The sequence below is a fragment of the Apus apus genome, chromosome 4, assembly GCF_020740795.1.
Source record: "Apus apus isolate bApuApu2 chromosome 4, bApuApu2.pri.cur, whole genome shotgun sequence".
NCBI classification, from domain to species: domain Eukaryota; kingdom Metazoa; phylum Chordata; class Aves; order Apodiformes; family Apodidae; genus Apus; species Apus apus.
Window position 1 is genome coordinate 31,305,030 of NC_067285.1, and position 15,414 is coordinate 31,320,443.

At 38.2% G+C, this 15,414-nt stretch overlaps 2 protein-coding genes across 4 annotated transcripts in view; one reads left to right on the top strand and one right to left on the bottom strand.

Moving 5' to 3' along the window:
* The window catches only part of ZNF365 (zinc finger protein 365), an 83,524-nt gene that overhangs the window by 13,645 nt on the left and 54,465 nt on the right, over positions 1 to 15,414 (top strand). The gene's annotated exons all lie outside the window — the stretch shown is intronic.
* The window catches only part of RTKN2 (rhotekin 2), a 139,166-nt gene continuing 124,876 nt past the window's right edge, over positions 1,125 to 15,414 (bottom strand). Inside the window, exons 11-13 of the mRNA XM_051617115.1 lie at positions 10,334 to 10,499; positions 8,288 to 8,395; positions 1,125 to 6,742 (exon numbers count right to left, since the gene is read on the bottom strand). Coding sequence (XP_051473075.1) covers positions 6,207 to 6,742; positions 8,288 to 8,395; positions 10,334 to 10,499 — 810 coding nt within the window. The 3' untranslated portion in view covers positions 1,125 to 6,206. The remainder of the gene's footprint in view (positions 6,743 to 8,287; positions 8,396 to 10,333; positions 10,500 to 15,414) is intronic.

Consider the following 15,414-nt stretch of genomic DNA (forward strand, 5'->3'; position numbering starts at 1 on the left):
AACACAGATGACACTGGATGATATCCCAAAAAAACCTCAAGTGAGACAATATATATTATAAATTATATTCTTTGGTAACTTATTTTAGAAGAATTTTAGAGAATAACAGAATAAAAGATATTTCACAAGTTGCCATAGATTTTCTCCCTTTGGGGAGGTAAAGAACATTTGGAAAACTATCTTGACATAAAAATGTTGAAAGATTGCTTTTTTTCCTCCCTGAAAAACAATTTATGTTAATGTCTTGCAAACAGATTTCTGTGAATATGTAATATCTATATGGAAAGATTACAATATAACCATTTGGTAATAGTTATATTAAGAGATCATCACATCTTTGCTGCTATCCCTTAAAGCAAACTGAAGCAACTTAACCTACAGTGTGATTTTAATTAAATTATTCAGCTGCATTGGCTTGCTTTGCAATTATCAATTACATATTGGGTTCTTCTCATGGAGGACTCTTAAATCAGTCAAATATTCTAAAATTAAAATGTCTAACAATTCCCTCTACATTTACTACAGTTCTTTGATGATAATTGGCCCAAAAGAACACTTTACTTGAGGGGCACAGTTACCTTTAAATTATCAGGGCTACCCCAAGCTCTAGCCCATGAGGCCAACAGGAGTTCTACTTCAGCACAAACTTCCCAGGAAAGAAAAAAAAAAAGAGTAATGTTAGTGGCTTTTCTTCTTAAGTCACCTTACAAAGCAGACTGAGAGATGTAAAACAAAATGCTTAGGCACATTTGTAGAAACAAGGTGCATCTCAGATTACATTTCTAACTTTGCATACTCACCCACAGATCTATTTGACTTATTGGACAACTAGTTGAGCAATCAATGCTAGCTGCCAAATGTCTTTTTCCCCCTTCCTCCAGTTTGGAAAACGGAGACCAATACTGTTGTGATACTGTCAGTAGGAGCCTAGAAGGATACTAGAAAGGCTGGACCAGATGATCTTTGAGGCCCCTTCCAACCTGGTATTCTGTGATTCTGCAGACACAGTAGAAAAGCAGTGACCCCTAAGTTCTCTTGATTCTACAGCAGACATCACCCACGGTTTATAAACTGGAGTAAAGCTTAATGTAGTGCTAGAATGAGGAAAATTACACCAAAACCCGTTAGTTCTAGAAATGTTTTTAATTTCACTTACATATTTTAACAGAAATACAGTATTTTAGCAGCAAAAAAACAATAGCGCTTTCTGTTCTAACATTTCACAAGACATTAGTGTCTAAATCTGCATTCTTCTATCAAAGCAATATTTGTTAATTACAAATCAACTCTGAATACTAATACAATATTTTCAAATATGTACAAACCACTATAAAAGTAACTATGAATATAATAACTGTAGGAGGAAAAAAAAATCACAATACTAGTAAAAATGTAAACATTTTAAACTAATGTCTTTAAAACTGCAAAAAGTACCATCTACTATTCCAAGACCAAGTGAACAGCTGAAGACATCAGATATAACACAGTTACTAAGTTCAGCCAATACTTTAAAAGTTGCTCATATTCTGTGACATTTATTTTCAAGTTTGCACTAGCCATTAACTTTCAAGTTTTACTTCCTTAAAAGTAGTGGTCATGTTGACTATTGCCTCTGCCTGACTTCAAGGTGGCAATCCCACTACTTCATGGCTTTCAAGCAACAATTAATTCATTCCAGCAGCAAACAAGCAGGCACCATTTCCAGAGTGGGCCTGACATATTCCTTAGAAAAGTACCTATAGAGAATTACCATGTGTAGTTCAGCAGTAGCAGATGCCACCATTGTCTTCTCCATGCTGCACTGGGTAGTTTGAGCTACCCATTCTGGGTACAGTGTCTGAACACAGTTTTCCATGGAGTCTGCTGCCAGGCAGCAGCACCCAGACTTGGCCACACAAGTGTGAACAGGGAGCTATGGACACTAGGCCTGGGAAAAGCCACAGGCCTCTGCTGTGTTGCCAGCCCCGTCCCAGCAGCAGGCTGGCTGACATCACCTGTGCCTTGATAAAATATTTCCCATGTTGGCATTGCTTACAGATGCTAATCAAACAACTTGTGGTTTTTGATCACTGGTGTTTTAAGTCATGCAATCAAAGCACCCTGCTGACCGAATGCAGCTGCCCTGGTGGGTACATTCTCTGCTAGTGCCCACAGGCAGCAGTTAAGCAGTTTCCACCATGTCCCATCAGTACCTGCCTGCCTTCCACCTCTCTGCCTCCAGGCTCCCCCTTACTCAGCCTGGGGAGTGAGTCAGTGCAGAGCCTAAAATGGCACCACACCACACCATGAGAGAGCTGGCTTCCTCCCATTACACTGCCTGGGTACAAGCAATTTGTTGGTCTTAATTCATCCTCAATTATAGTCAGGAAAACCTGAGGGGAAAAAAACAAAGGAAGAGCTCTAATTTCTGAGCAAGCCTATGCAGTAGTGAGGGACCAGTATTAGTAATAAAAGTATTACTATTTGTCACGATATGGAAAAGCCAAAAAACAGGTCAGTTTTCCTCACAGATATGTCTTCTAATTAGACTCCTAAAATTGTGCTCTGTTCTTTTTACTAATATTTATATTCTCCCATGTAGACAAAACCGGAGTACAAATGCATTTCCTACAACTGACTTTACTGTATAGCCAAGATCAACATTTGCTTGTAGTCTGCAGTTTTTATGAGTTAAATCAACTTGCTTAACAGAAGAGGCAAAGGCAATAATAAACGGCAATAAAGAAGCGGGAGGGGAGGGAGAAAAAGACTAAGTAGCATTAAATACTAAAACCTGAAATCAACTGATGCATCATAATGGGGATTATATAGTGGTTATTTAAAATAACAGAAGCCCCATTTGGTAGCAGAAGCCTTTCCAGCTGTAGGACACTAAATGTGCAGTTGGGTAAACAAGTCAGCACTGCCATGAAATTCCACAGGACAATGAGAACACTGTTGCTCCAAAATAGGATGATCAGGGTAATTAATGGCCTAGTTTCTTCAGTGGTGATCAGCACAATACAGTGAACTGGCTCACAGGGGTCTAATTTAAGGATAGGTATTAAATGTCAATCAACAGATTGACAGAATCCATTCAAGGATCCTTTTCCATTCAAGATCTGTTCAGGATCAACATATTCATGGTGAATCGGTCTTGAACAACAGGTTGCACTTCACTCTTTCACATAGCAAGCTTGGCTTGCAAAGACACCTGCACCAAGGTGTTGCCCTTAAGATCCCTACGTCCCTCCCAGAAAACAAGATGAATATATCATTTTCTTTACCATATGAGTACTAGATAAAATCAATATATAATGCTATGTTGAAGACAGGAAACTCATTTCAGAATGCAGCGTTAATAGGGAATCAGCAAGAAATATAGTTGCTTTCCATGTTAATTTTTTTAAGGCTCTGGGAAAAAAAGGGACATGAACTCAATGGCCTGTGTTTGCTTTTCCCCACCCCCCTTACCCATGTCACTGATGTAATAAAAACCTATCACCTCTCTCTACAAACCTTGCCTTGCATTCAATTTTAAAAATCAATGATCTGGAAGAAACTGAAAAAATCACTTGCAATAAATTTGCAAAGGACATGCAGACTGCTGGAGTAGTAAAGAATGAGGACAGATCACTTACACAGAGCAATCTGGATTACTTCATAAGCAGTATTTTAATGCTGGTAAAACACAGTGTGTTTCTAGGAAAAAATAAGGTAGGATAATAAGAGGAAGATGTACTGCATTCTTGAAGAAGACTCTAAAGAGGACTTGAGCCACAGAAGTCAGCATTCAAGGCAATGCTTCCACAAAAAAAGGATAATACACTTTTTGAGGAAAGAGGGGAGGGAGATATCAGAGTAAGAGGATCATGTTCTGTCTCTCTCTAGTCCTGATGGATCACTATTGACATGTGGCATCTAATTCAGATGTCACACCTAAACACATTTCAATACATGAGAAATACAGAGAAGAATGTGAAGATTAATTAGTCTCGGATAACGCTCATTGCCACAAGAAAGTTGAGGAATTCAGTACATCTCATCAGAGAAAAGGTTAGAAGGGACATAATCATGATTTATAACTACATACAAGCAATTAGAAAAGCTGATACTACAGAGATCAATATAAGCAATCAAATGCATAAAAAGACCAAAATAACTTAAGGTGGAGCTAGAAATGCAAATAGAAAATCAAGTGAAAAATGTACCTGGGGGAATTAACTATTGCAACAGGAGTTATGAGTGAATTCTCATCACTTGAAGACTTTAAATTAATATTAAATGCCTTCCTAAAATATGTATGTTCAGTTCAAAACAAAGTCACTGAATTTAACAGAGAAACTGCTCATTAAAATTCAATGGCCTGTTGAATTTAAAAATAAATCCTCATTATGGTGCCTTCTTGCCTTATATATTTATGAGATTTATCTTGAAATATAACAACTAAAAGGAAGGAGGATACCAGGAAGCAAAAGGTATTATCTTCTTCCAGAACACAGTAACATTTAAGGCTAGATTTAAAGCTAAAGACACTGCAGCTGCATTTTGGAAAATAAGATTCCCCCCCCCCCCTTTATTTTTCCCATTTGTTGTTCAGTTGCACAGTCCACTTAGTCGACTGTGTCTAATTTACATAATCATGTAGTTATTCTTCAGTTTTTCTGTTCCTATTTATAAACCATTCACAAACCATCCACTTAAGTAACAGCATGATTTATTGTGAGAATGATTATGGTTGTTTCAGGGGGGAAATGGAATGTGATTAAAAGAAGAATGAATAAGGACATTGTAGAAATGAAGGGCTCTAATCCCGCAACAGGATTTGTAAGTGAAACCTGCCTCTCAAGCCCCATCCCAAATAGCCAATGAACTACTGAGGGAATTCAGCAGATACCTTTGCAGCTGTGCAGTCAAGAGCTTAGCAGAAGACAAAAAAAACAGATAAAACAAACCAACCATGCACACAATGTCTTCTGGGGAAATGCTAAAGCTCCCAAAGCCATCCACACTTTAGGAAAAAAAATAAAAATGAACTGTATGTATACAGTTGCTGATGAGTCTCTCTACACAGGCTGGAATACCAAGGCTCTAGAGGGAGATCTGCAAAGCAGACCTTTGTTCTTGGATAAATTCTAGAATTTGAGATAAATGCATCAGCCAAGGAAAGGGTCAGATATTTAGGTTATAGATCCGGGAGAACAGAATCTTTTCCATATGCAATTGATGTTTTGCAGGCACCAGAGGAACCTATGCTGCTTACAAAAATGGTGAACAGCCTGATGGGAGAATATCAAAGTTCAATAATCTCTACTAATTCTCTGCTATTTCAGACAGAACAAGTGGTGGAAAAGCCCAGTTTGTTTACCAGTAATGCTGCCATGTTTACAAACCAGCTACTTACCAGAAACAGCTGAGAGGCTCCACGAAGGAGCTCTGCTACAGAGTCCTGTTGGACAGAACAATTAAATCCTGAGTAGGTGTTCATACACAGTACTGCTTTTAAATGCTGCTGTGAGCCTGAAATAAGCAGCAGGGATGGATCACATCCTGGCTCAAACAGAGATGAACCTGCTCCATTCAGACTGCAGGTGCACCAGCAAGAACTCAGGAGATCTCACACTGAATTGATAGAACTGCTTCAGACATTCATAGGGAGTTTCAGAGCCATTCAGAAGAGCGTAAGAACTTTCCGTAGCACATTATTTTAGCAGCACTAGTTCCCAAACAGTGAGGGAGAAATAAGAATATTTTGGGAGTGACCAAGCATGGAGCCCAGGAAAATCAGCTTTGCAAGATCTGTGCTGAATATATATGAAACTCCCACTTGAACTAGTCTGAGGAGCTGCAGATGGGCTAAGCAGCGGGACTGGTAGAAGGCAATGGTGACACCCCTGCTGCAGGGACACTGAGTCACCCTGGACACTGCTGTTTTTTCAAGGGGAAAGAAAGTACTGAACCACTCTTTCTGGAAGTAGCACCCTTCAGACACTGAGATCACACTCCCTTGTATCAGTGCAATTACTTAGATGTTAGCAATAACATGTACAGCTGAGACCACAGTTACTAATAATGCCCTGGCTAAAAGTAAAAAACTTCAGCCTCAATACTTAGAAGCTACATACTAAAATCTATTTTTACTCAAGAGTTATAGTAGAAGGCTGAGAAATTCACAGTTCGTGGAACTCTTCTTAGCCAGTTCTGATGTCTGTGGCTGCAACCATGATCTAGGGTCTATGCCTGTCTGTGATGCATTTCTGTCTAGGGGCTGGTACTGGTTTGGTTTCAGAGTCCGTCTTGTTCACCACTGAGATGGGATTCCCACGGCCATCTAAACTGATTTTCCTACAAGAACCAATGTTGCGAGGAGCAGCAATGGGTGTCCGCAACTGCTGCGTTTTCATAGATAACTTGGCATCCAAGGAAGAACCAAAGGCAGATGTGCAGCCAGACTTTTCCCAGTTTTCCTTGCCCAATTGCTCTGTGTTCGCCTGTGCTTTTGCATCGTATGGTGACTTATTGGGGGGTGGAGATGGAGCTCTTCTTTTCTTTCCTCTGCTATCATTAGGACTTGAAGGGTCTCTTTTTGGGCCCAGATGCATGTTTTTCTGAACAGCCATCTTGTGAGATCCATCAAAGAGTGAAGCCCATAGGCAAGACGCAGACTCTTTTTGCTGGCCAAGCAGGAACTCACCATCACTCTCTTCAATTTTTCTTTGTATGATATCAGCTAAGCCCTCATGTTTCACTGGAGAATCAATGCCTGTAATTTTAAGGGATCGCAGTTAACTCAGATTAAAATACTACCAGTAATTTTACTGCTACCTATTTCATTATTACTGTTCAGAAGACAAGACTGTATTAACTATGTCTTGTGAAGTCTGGCTTCCTATTAAGAGTATTAATGGATGAAACAGAAAAGATTACACATGAGATGACAGGAGGGAACTGTTTTTGTGACAGCAACAGGGTAGGCACTGACAGTTCTTTCCAAGTAAAAGGAAAAAAAATAATGTATTACTCAGAAAACTTGTATGTATTAGGTATTAAATATATTTCACTGTATAGTCCTTTGAAAATTTCTTTTCACAGAAGGCCCATGAAGAAGTCTACGACTAAATAGTTTTGTGCTTCCAGCCTGCAGAAAATGGGACATGTTTACATATACCATTTTAAGTTTTGTGCTTTAAGACTGTTTTGCCCCATTTTTTATCCCTCCTATTGAGTTTTCTATGTGTACTACAGCAGTACTAGCCTCAAACAGCAGTAATACCTTTTCTCTTGCAGGCCACACGTTAATGATTTTCAACACATTTTACCTATGAATACTATAAAGCAGGAAAAAAACCTGGTATTTTAAGAGTGAAACAGAGTTTGTATTTGGCTCCTCACTGGCATACTTGACTATCAGTAGAATTATGCAACCCTGTTACCTTCCTAAAACTTCTATATAGTTGATTTACTGCCTTTCTGCTCTGCATTCATAGCTTAGATGGGACCCTCTTGACTGCTCAGGGTTCTGAGGCATAGTAACTCAATGACCCACATGGCATTTTGAACATCTTCACAGTTCCAGGCTCAAGCAGTGAGCAGACAGGCATTGAGAGATGAACCGTGTTTCTCAGCCAATACTGCATCAGATCCATTAAAACAAAGTGACCTACTTTTTCTAGTCTGTAAATATTATTTCTCTAATGAAACCATTCAAATAATCCTGCTGTATATCATTTTGCTCTGTAAAAATACAAGTCTCAAATACATGCTAGTTAGATTTTCCAAGCATATTTTTCAACATCTTTACCAAGACCAAACAATCAGGTAAGTTATGTTAGGTAAGCCTTTAAATAGATTTAAGAATAGCAAATTAATTTCATGCAACTAGCTAAAGACATAATTGGGTTGCAGACTGGATTATTTTACCTTTACATTTCCTGAGCTTTATACTACTCTTACCCTGAATGTTTATTTCTAGTGACAGCTTTTTTGTGTGTATTCAGGTCTCCCTAGTTACAGTTCAGATTGCAGATACTCCCCTGCTTTAGCAAGGGAGTTGGATTAGATGATCTCTAGAGGCCCCTTCCAACTCTGACAATTCCATGATTTTGGCTCAAGGTATAAAAACGTATTGCTCATTTGTGCTGTTACAAATTCAGATTTAATATTAACTCCTTGGTATGCAATTATGTTGCTCTTTCATTGTGTGAATTGCCCTTGAAAAACTCTGTTTCAACATCAGCACCAGAAGCCATCTGAAACAGATGATGTTGTTTCTGTTACTGTGCAACTTGAAAAGACAAATCCCACTTACTCATATCATGGTAGACGGAGGTCGCTTCTTTTGTCAGGAACAAAGGTGGTTTCCGTGGTGACATAATCTCAATTTTCATAAGTTCTTCACAACAATGTTTCCACTGGCCTGAGAGAGAAAAGAGAACAATGACTGGAACTTAAATGCTTCAGCTTGGAAAAAAAAAATGAAGTTATTAGGTTGTGTTAGGAAACTATCTCCAAAGCAATGCTAAACAGTAAGTGTTTACTCTTGTTTAGCAGCAATCCTCAGGATGCAGTTTGTATTTTCAACTCTGTACTCATTCTCTTAGCACAAAGGTCATAATCTACTCCTTTAATTTAAGCATCCCAGCAGTGCTGTTATACCATGAAGGTTAAATATTATAATTTGCCTTCAAATCCCCAAAACCAGTATAAATTAATCAGAAAAAAACCCAAACCTAAAAGAGTATATTAAAGGTCATGGAAGCTTCATGAAGTTACCTGGGTCAACCTCCAACACCCTGCAAGCTGGGTGTTATACAACTGTGTTACAATGTTATATAGTAAAGGAACATTCTGTCTTTAATAGGGGATAACTTGCCTTTAATCAGACAAGGAAACCTCTTTTTCTATTAATAGATTTTGACCTTAAGGAAAACAAGACACAGTAAAATTACTTTGTTCATACCAATCATTCCAAGTTTTCTGAGCACATTAATTTTAAGAGAATTTTAGAACCAGGGAAGAAAAAAGGCATTTAAATGCCAAATGACCCATTTTTTCTGAACCTAAGGAAAAAATATCTCAAAAAATCCGTGGGTATTCTATCTATAATGAATAAGAAGTAGCTCTTTTACCCCACTCTACTGCTAATTTAAAGACGATGGCCTAGTTTTTGCTTGGTGTGTTTCTTTAATTGATAGAGACTTTTCTCATTGTAAATCAGAACTAGAAAGGACTAGAAACACAAACTACAATACTGGGTTTCCACAACTGATTTTATTGGTGTGGCCTCTCACTAAAGACTGATCTTTCATTAACTGACATGGTTCTGTTTTCTGACCTGATAAAAATTACTATCAGGAACCAACTATAATTGACATTGTCAGCATAACAACTGACAGTTGTTCTCTACTCTTAATAAACTTGTGCATCAAACTACTATAGCAGAGAAAAAATATGAAGACAAATTAATCTATATAGTTCTACTAATAAATATTTGGTGTTGAGAAAGCAGCACAGTATACTACTACTTCAATACCGTTTCACACCAATAATGAGTTTCTTCTCTCATGTGAAAACAGTGTTGTTCCAGAGGCTAGCCAAAGAATTGGGTTATCAATTTATCACCTTCTCTATATCACCTGTTACACAGCCTCAGGGACAGCTTTTACCAGGTTCGAGTAAGCTGTGTGTATTTGCATGACTGGATTGGAGAGTGCCTAGGTAAGCATATTCCTGTGTGGCAAGGGGTACCAAAACCAAAGAATTACCAACAGAATCAAGGAATCTCTATTGCAAAAAATTGGAATTTAATTCATCCATAACACTGTTGAGCAAGGAAATCCCAAAAACATGTGCCTCCCGGCAAAGGCTGGCTCCATCTGCATCCCAGCCAAGACCTCAGTGAATCCATCATTCTCCCCACTTCTCACTGAAGCTTCCATACCCAAAGGTTTCATACTTGCAGAATCCCACAAAACCAACACACCACTGGTAGGATGCCCAGGCAGAAGTGGACTCTTCCTGCTGCAGCAGAGGAAGAGGTGGTGAGAATTTAGCAGCCCTTAAAAAGATTATCTAGAACACTGCTAAAAGAGACCAAGTTCTTTTGAGACTGATGGACATGCTCTGCTTCTGGCTTCCTGCAAAAAAACAGGCTGAACATGTGGACTTTGGTTTAGTCAAATATTTGCCTTCTAGTGGCTTAGACCACCACCCAGTACTACCCCAAAGATCATTTTTCCTCTCATCATTGCAAACAAAGGCTTATGAGGCAATTCCAATTCAAATTGTTCTGAGATCCCTTTGCTGTTGCATAACTCCCCATTCAGAGGGCACGCTGCCAGTGCTGCCTGCTTACTCAGATCAAAAAAGTGCTGCCAGAAAGCTTCCATCCACTTATGAAGTTCTTCCCTACTGTCAGTAGCAAAAAGTTGCATCACAGCCTCTCCAGACACGCGGTTGATAACAGTGAAATTATTAGTTCTTCTCTTGGAGTCCTTATCCACAGCTCGAATCCTGGTTTCCTAGGAACGACAAATTGTGGGAATGAGTTATTGCTTCAGCTCCACACTGGCATCATCTTATGGCTAATGGCAGTGTAAGGGAGGTGTCATTTGGCTTCTTACCTAATCCAGATTAATTTAAAAAAAAGAAATGTCAACAACTGCTTAGAAAAATATTTTCTGTTAAAACTATTAAAATGGCATAAAATACAAAAAATAAGGGAATGAAGCACAATTACTGCAGTTTAGTTCTGAATTACAGAATGTACTTTCTGTGCTTCCCCCCTCTCTGCCTTCACCAGCTCATGTCACACAGCTCATTCTTCTCCAGAGTCCTTTAGTGAATCATCTAAATAAGAGCAAGCAGCTCCTTTTCTCTGAACCCTTCAGCTGGACTACAGTGTTACAGACACTATTTAGGTCTCCTGCTGTCCTGTGGGCCATCGTTTATGCAATGTATTCTAACCTTGTATCTATTCTGTGTTCATCTTAGTGAATCAGGACATTCAGGACTAACACTGTAGTGACAGGAAATTTAAAAAGAAACTTATCTAGTCCACATTTAAAGGAGCATTTGTAGCAGTGACCCATACAGTTCTGCTAGAACAAGTCTCCAGCATTAAAAACCATTTTGTTCTAATATAAAATGTTTTAAATGAATGCTTGTCATTTCAAAATAGACTTTTTTTTTTTGCCTTAATTAGGGAGAGCTAAATAGAAACAATTAAAAATATATCCAAGAAGCAAATCACACAAGTCTATCACATTTCTTCAGCTAATGTTAGAAAGGCTCTCAGATTACACAGCAGCACAATCTGAAACAGAACAGGTTTCCCCTCCTATTCAAGAACATAGCTAAATAGATTTTTATCATCTAGACTAGATCCAGTGGTATTTTCATAGTCTCTAGTTTCTTTGGTATGGCATTACTACACTAAAAAAACACAACTCTTTCCCCTAACTGAGTGAATTTTTTTATTATTTTTTTTTTCCCATGTGTAAAATACTGAAAGATTTTAGCAAATGCCTGATAAAACACAACAGAAAAAAATTCCAGAACACACTGGTCAACACTGCTGCTCCTCACATGATGAACAAATTAAAATCATTACCACTGCTTTATTTACAAAAGTAAACATGGAAACCCTGGGAATATCTTTGCAATACACAACTCAACCTGAGTGAACAAGCAATGGTCTATGACAAACCTTGCTCTTAAGAGGAGCTCTGGCACACCCAGGAGAGCAACGTGATCCCAAATCCCGGTGGGATGCAGAGTTTGGGCCAGCACCCTTCAGCTGTGGGCCCTGGAGCCTGGCAGGACGGGGGGCTGCCCAAGGCACCCCAGGCCATGCAGCACCCTCTTGCCACACCAGCTGTCCTGGCGCCAGAGCACCCCAGGGCTGGAAGGAAACCAACAGCCACAGCCAGGGTTGTGTTCAAACGCCTCCTGCCTGGATGGACAGTGAATCTGACCACAAAGGTGGCCTCAGGACACTCCTCAAAATACAGTGGGGACTGGTTAACCACGTTCCTTTATACACGATTCAACCAAATGTCAAACATCTGCTAAAGATGTCAAATACACACCTACAGAAATAAAGTTTACACATGGGATCCCATGGGAATAAGCTTAGTTCTGATACAAAACAAAAAAATTACTCTACAGAAACATTCTCCAGATTTAAAATGCATTACTGAAGTAACCATTTGAAATACCAACAGCTGCTTGTAGCATATCTGATGGATATGCTCATTTAAATTCTTCTGTCTAAAAATAGGAGATGAAGTAATTCATCCATAAGTGCTCTATATCCCATTAACTCAGGTAACCATAGATACCAGCAAAAAAATTAAATCAAATAGATTAACATTTGACAGGTAAGAACTTCAAGCATACCATACACACAAGTTTATTTAATGATGTTTGCTGCAGGTTTTATCCCACAACTATGGTATTATTCAAAGGAGATAAATCCTCAAGCAACAATCTATATCTGATGCTTGAATATTTTAGGAGTGATATAAGATGCCATTACAGTAATGGGCTGATGAATTTACCAAGCTCGGGTGAATTACATTACATGCCCAGTTCCACTTAACAAGAAAAAAAAAAAAAAAACACCACCAAACAAAAAGCCTAACCAAAACCAAAAAATCCACCCCAAACAACAAAAACAAGTGTCTTAAGGTATCGTGTTATAATAATGCTTCACCTCTTGCAGTCCTATAACCTACTGAACAAACTCTGCTACAGTTCTTGTAAAGAACAGAATAATCTGCATTGGAACAGGAAAAACTGAGTTGAATGTCAAACTTAAATGATTCTTTTGGAGAAGCCAGAGCCATTATTGTGTCCTATATGCAAAATAACTTAAGATGGGAAAGACTAAAAGGGAAAATGGTAGGTTTTGGGGTTTTTTGATAGAATATAAATACAAGCCTTCCTCTATACTTGTCCCCCAAACAAAAAAATCTCAGCCTTGTAATACTTCCCATGAAAGCTCATCTTTTAAGCTAATAAGAAAAAAAAAAAAGCAAAAAAAAAAAAGAAGGAAAAAGAAAAAAAAAAACCAAGAAAAAAAGAAAAAAGAACATTTTTATTGCTGAGGTGCAACATTTCCTGCTAAGCCAGTTCTGGCACACTGGGGAGCACTGGTTATAAATATCATTTTAAGACATCAAAACAAATTACAGTTCTTAAGAAAAATACTGAATAACCTAAGATCCAGTTCAGTGTATCTATTTTAAGATTAAACAAACCAAATCACATATAACAAACATCCTTAATGCTTTTAGTACAAAAAACACAACACTGGAAACAAACTGTAATCTGTTCATGTGTTGGTTCCTGCTGGATTTGTTCAGGCAAGCAGGAAAATATGGTTAAATTTAAAATTACAGCCTTCAATCACATTAATATAAAAGACAGAATTCACCATATCAGCTATGAATCTTTTCTCCTTTCATCTTTTAATTTAATCTTTCATCAATTAATTTCTCTACTGTATTATAAGACCAGGACGCAATAGGATGTATATTCCTAATACTGAGTAACGAACACGAGCTGCTGGCACACACACCAATTTGCTGAGCTATCAAGAGTAGGCAAGGCATTTAGTATTCATCTCAAACTAAAGAAAAGTTGAAAAAAATTCAGGCGCTGGTCTGTAAGGAATATTTCTCGTTTAAATTAGATTCCAACAAATTTTGTTTGCTACAGAAAATATAATTTCTCCTTTGCTACTTGGTTGTGCAATATAATATGTTATAATCACATTTAGCTGGAACAATAATAGGAGCACTTGCATAATAGGAACTGCAGAAGCATTGTTACTCAACAGCAACAGCAGTGAAGTCATCTGAAGTTGAAGTAATGACTTTGCTGGTGTTAATGGCTTCCTCAAGTCTCGATTCAAAGGGAATGGGAAATAAGGCTATCAGTGTGAATATTTTCAAGAGAGTTTCTCATAAATCCAGATGATGTCATTACTTTGCAGAAAGTATCTTTCAATTACATGTAAAGGATCCGCTTCACATTACAAATGAAAATGCCACATATGCAACTAGAAGAGATTTTAGTTATAACATCTAGAGTTGATGTTCCAACTCAACTTTCATTTTGAAATTGCTGTTTCTATAACAACATGTAGCAGACAAGCCCATAGGATTAGTTTGATTTCATTTAATCTGTAACAAATTTCCTAACAAAGGAATAAAAAATTATTTGCAAGCACAAAGTTATTTTCAAGAGAAACTGTTTAAATAGTAAAGTAGCCAAATATGTTTTAAATTGCCTTTTGTTTTCCTGGTTTTAATTTAGATTGAAGGATTCAGAGTCATATTCTCCAGCAGTCTGAAATTTTTGTAAAATGGTATAAGATAAATGATTATGTAGCTTCCACATGTTAGCTTTAAAGATACCCTGTCAATGTACAGTCAGTTAAGCTAGATTTGATGTTCTACGTGTACTGGTAAATTGGAAGACCAAAATACCTTAGTATGGTTATTTTAAACGGAAAAGCAAAGGTAGGAGACAGACCAAAACAGAGACCTCCAAGAAAAGATGTGAGGTAGCCTGATAATTTTCAAAAATATTACTGTTACATCTATGAATGTGGATTTAGTCATTCTATAATTTACTAGAGTTTACCATTTCTTAATTTATATTGTGAGCCCCTGGGCAGCAGAATTACAGCAGAGGCTGACTGACTAGCACAGGGAAACGTGACTGAAGAGGTAACCAAATATATCAGTCTCAGCATTTATTTGATGCAAATGCACGAACAATTGGAAGACAAAATGGCTTTGTCAAAATATACTGCCCTAGCAGAAAGGTGTTCTTAATTAATGAATCCATTTCAATCTTAACACATTAAAAAAGAAGTCCTAACATAAACAGGTCACATTGTTTTCCCCAGTGTAAATGCTTGGTTTCTATACAAGTCTCACTCTAGGTGAGAACATGGTCATGTTTTCCAAAAACTGTAAAGCCACCAAAAGCTGACATGGCTTCTGTAAAAAACAGTTCTTTATTCCTGTGCGTCCCTACGCATTCCCAGTCCTAGCCCAGCCCCTTCCCTGTGCCACACAAGCATTTGTGTAGCTATGGAGTGAACTGAACAAGAGAATTGATTACAGGGCACGGCAGCTGAAGCCAACCCTCCTCCTTCCCCCCAGCAAGCTAATTTTAACACACATCAGTCCCACTGTCAAGTTCACCAGTCAGCTGCCCCAGCGCCTGCCTTGGCCTAGAGCAGCCCAGAAGCCAGAACAAGTGGCAGGAATGCTGCTTTCAGAGCTAGTGCTGGCATCAAGCATTCCAGCAGGACAGCAGCAGGATCCAGATCGACCTGTGTTTACAGTTTCCAAACACGTCTATTTACTTATGTAAGATGAATCCAGCTACGTCAATTGCAAATAGCATTGAATTCCT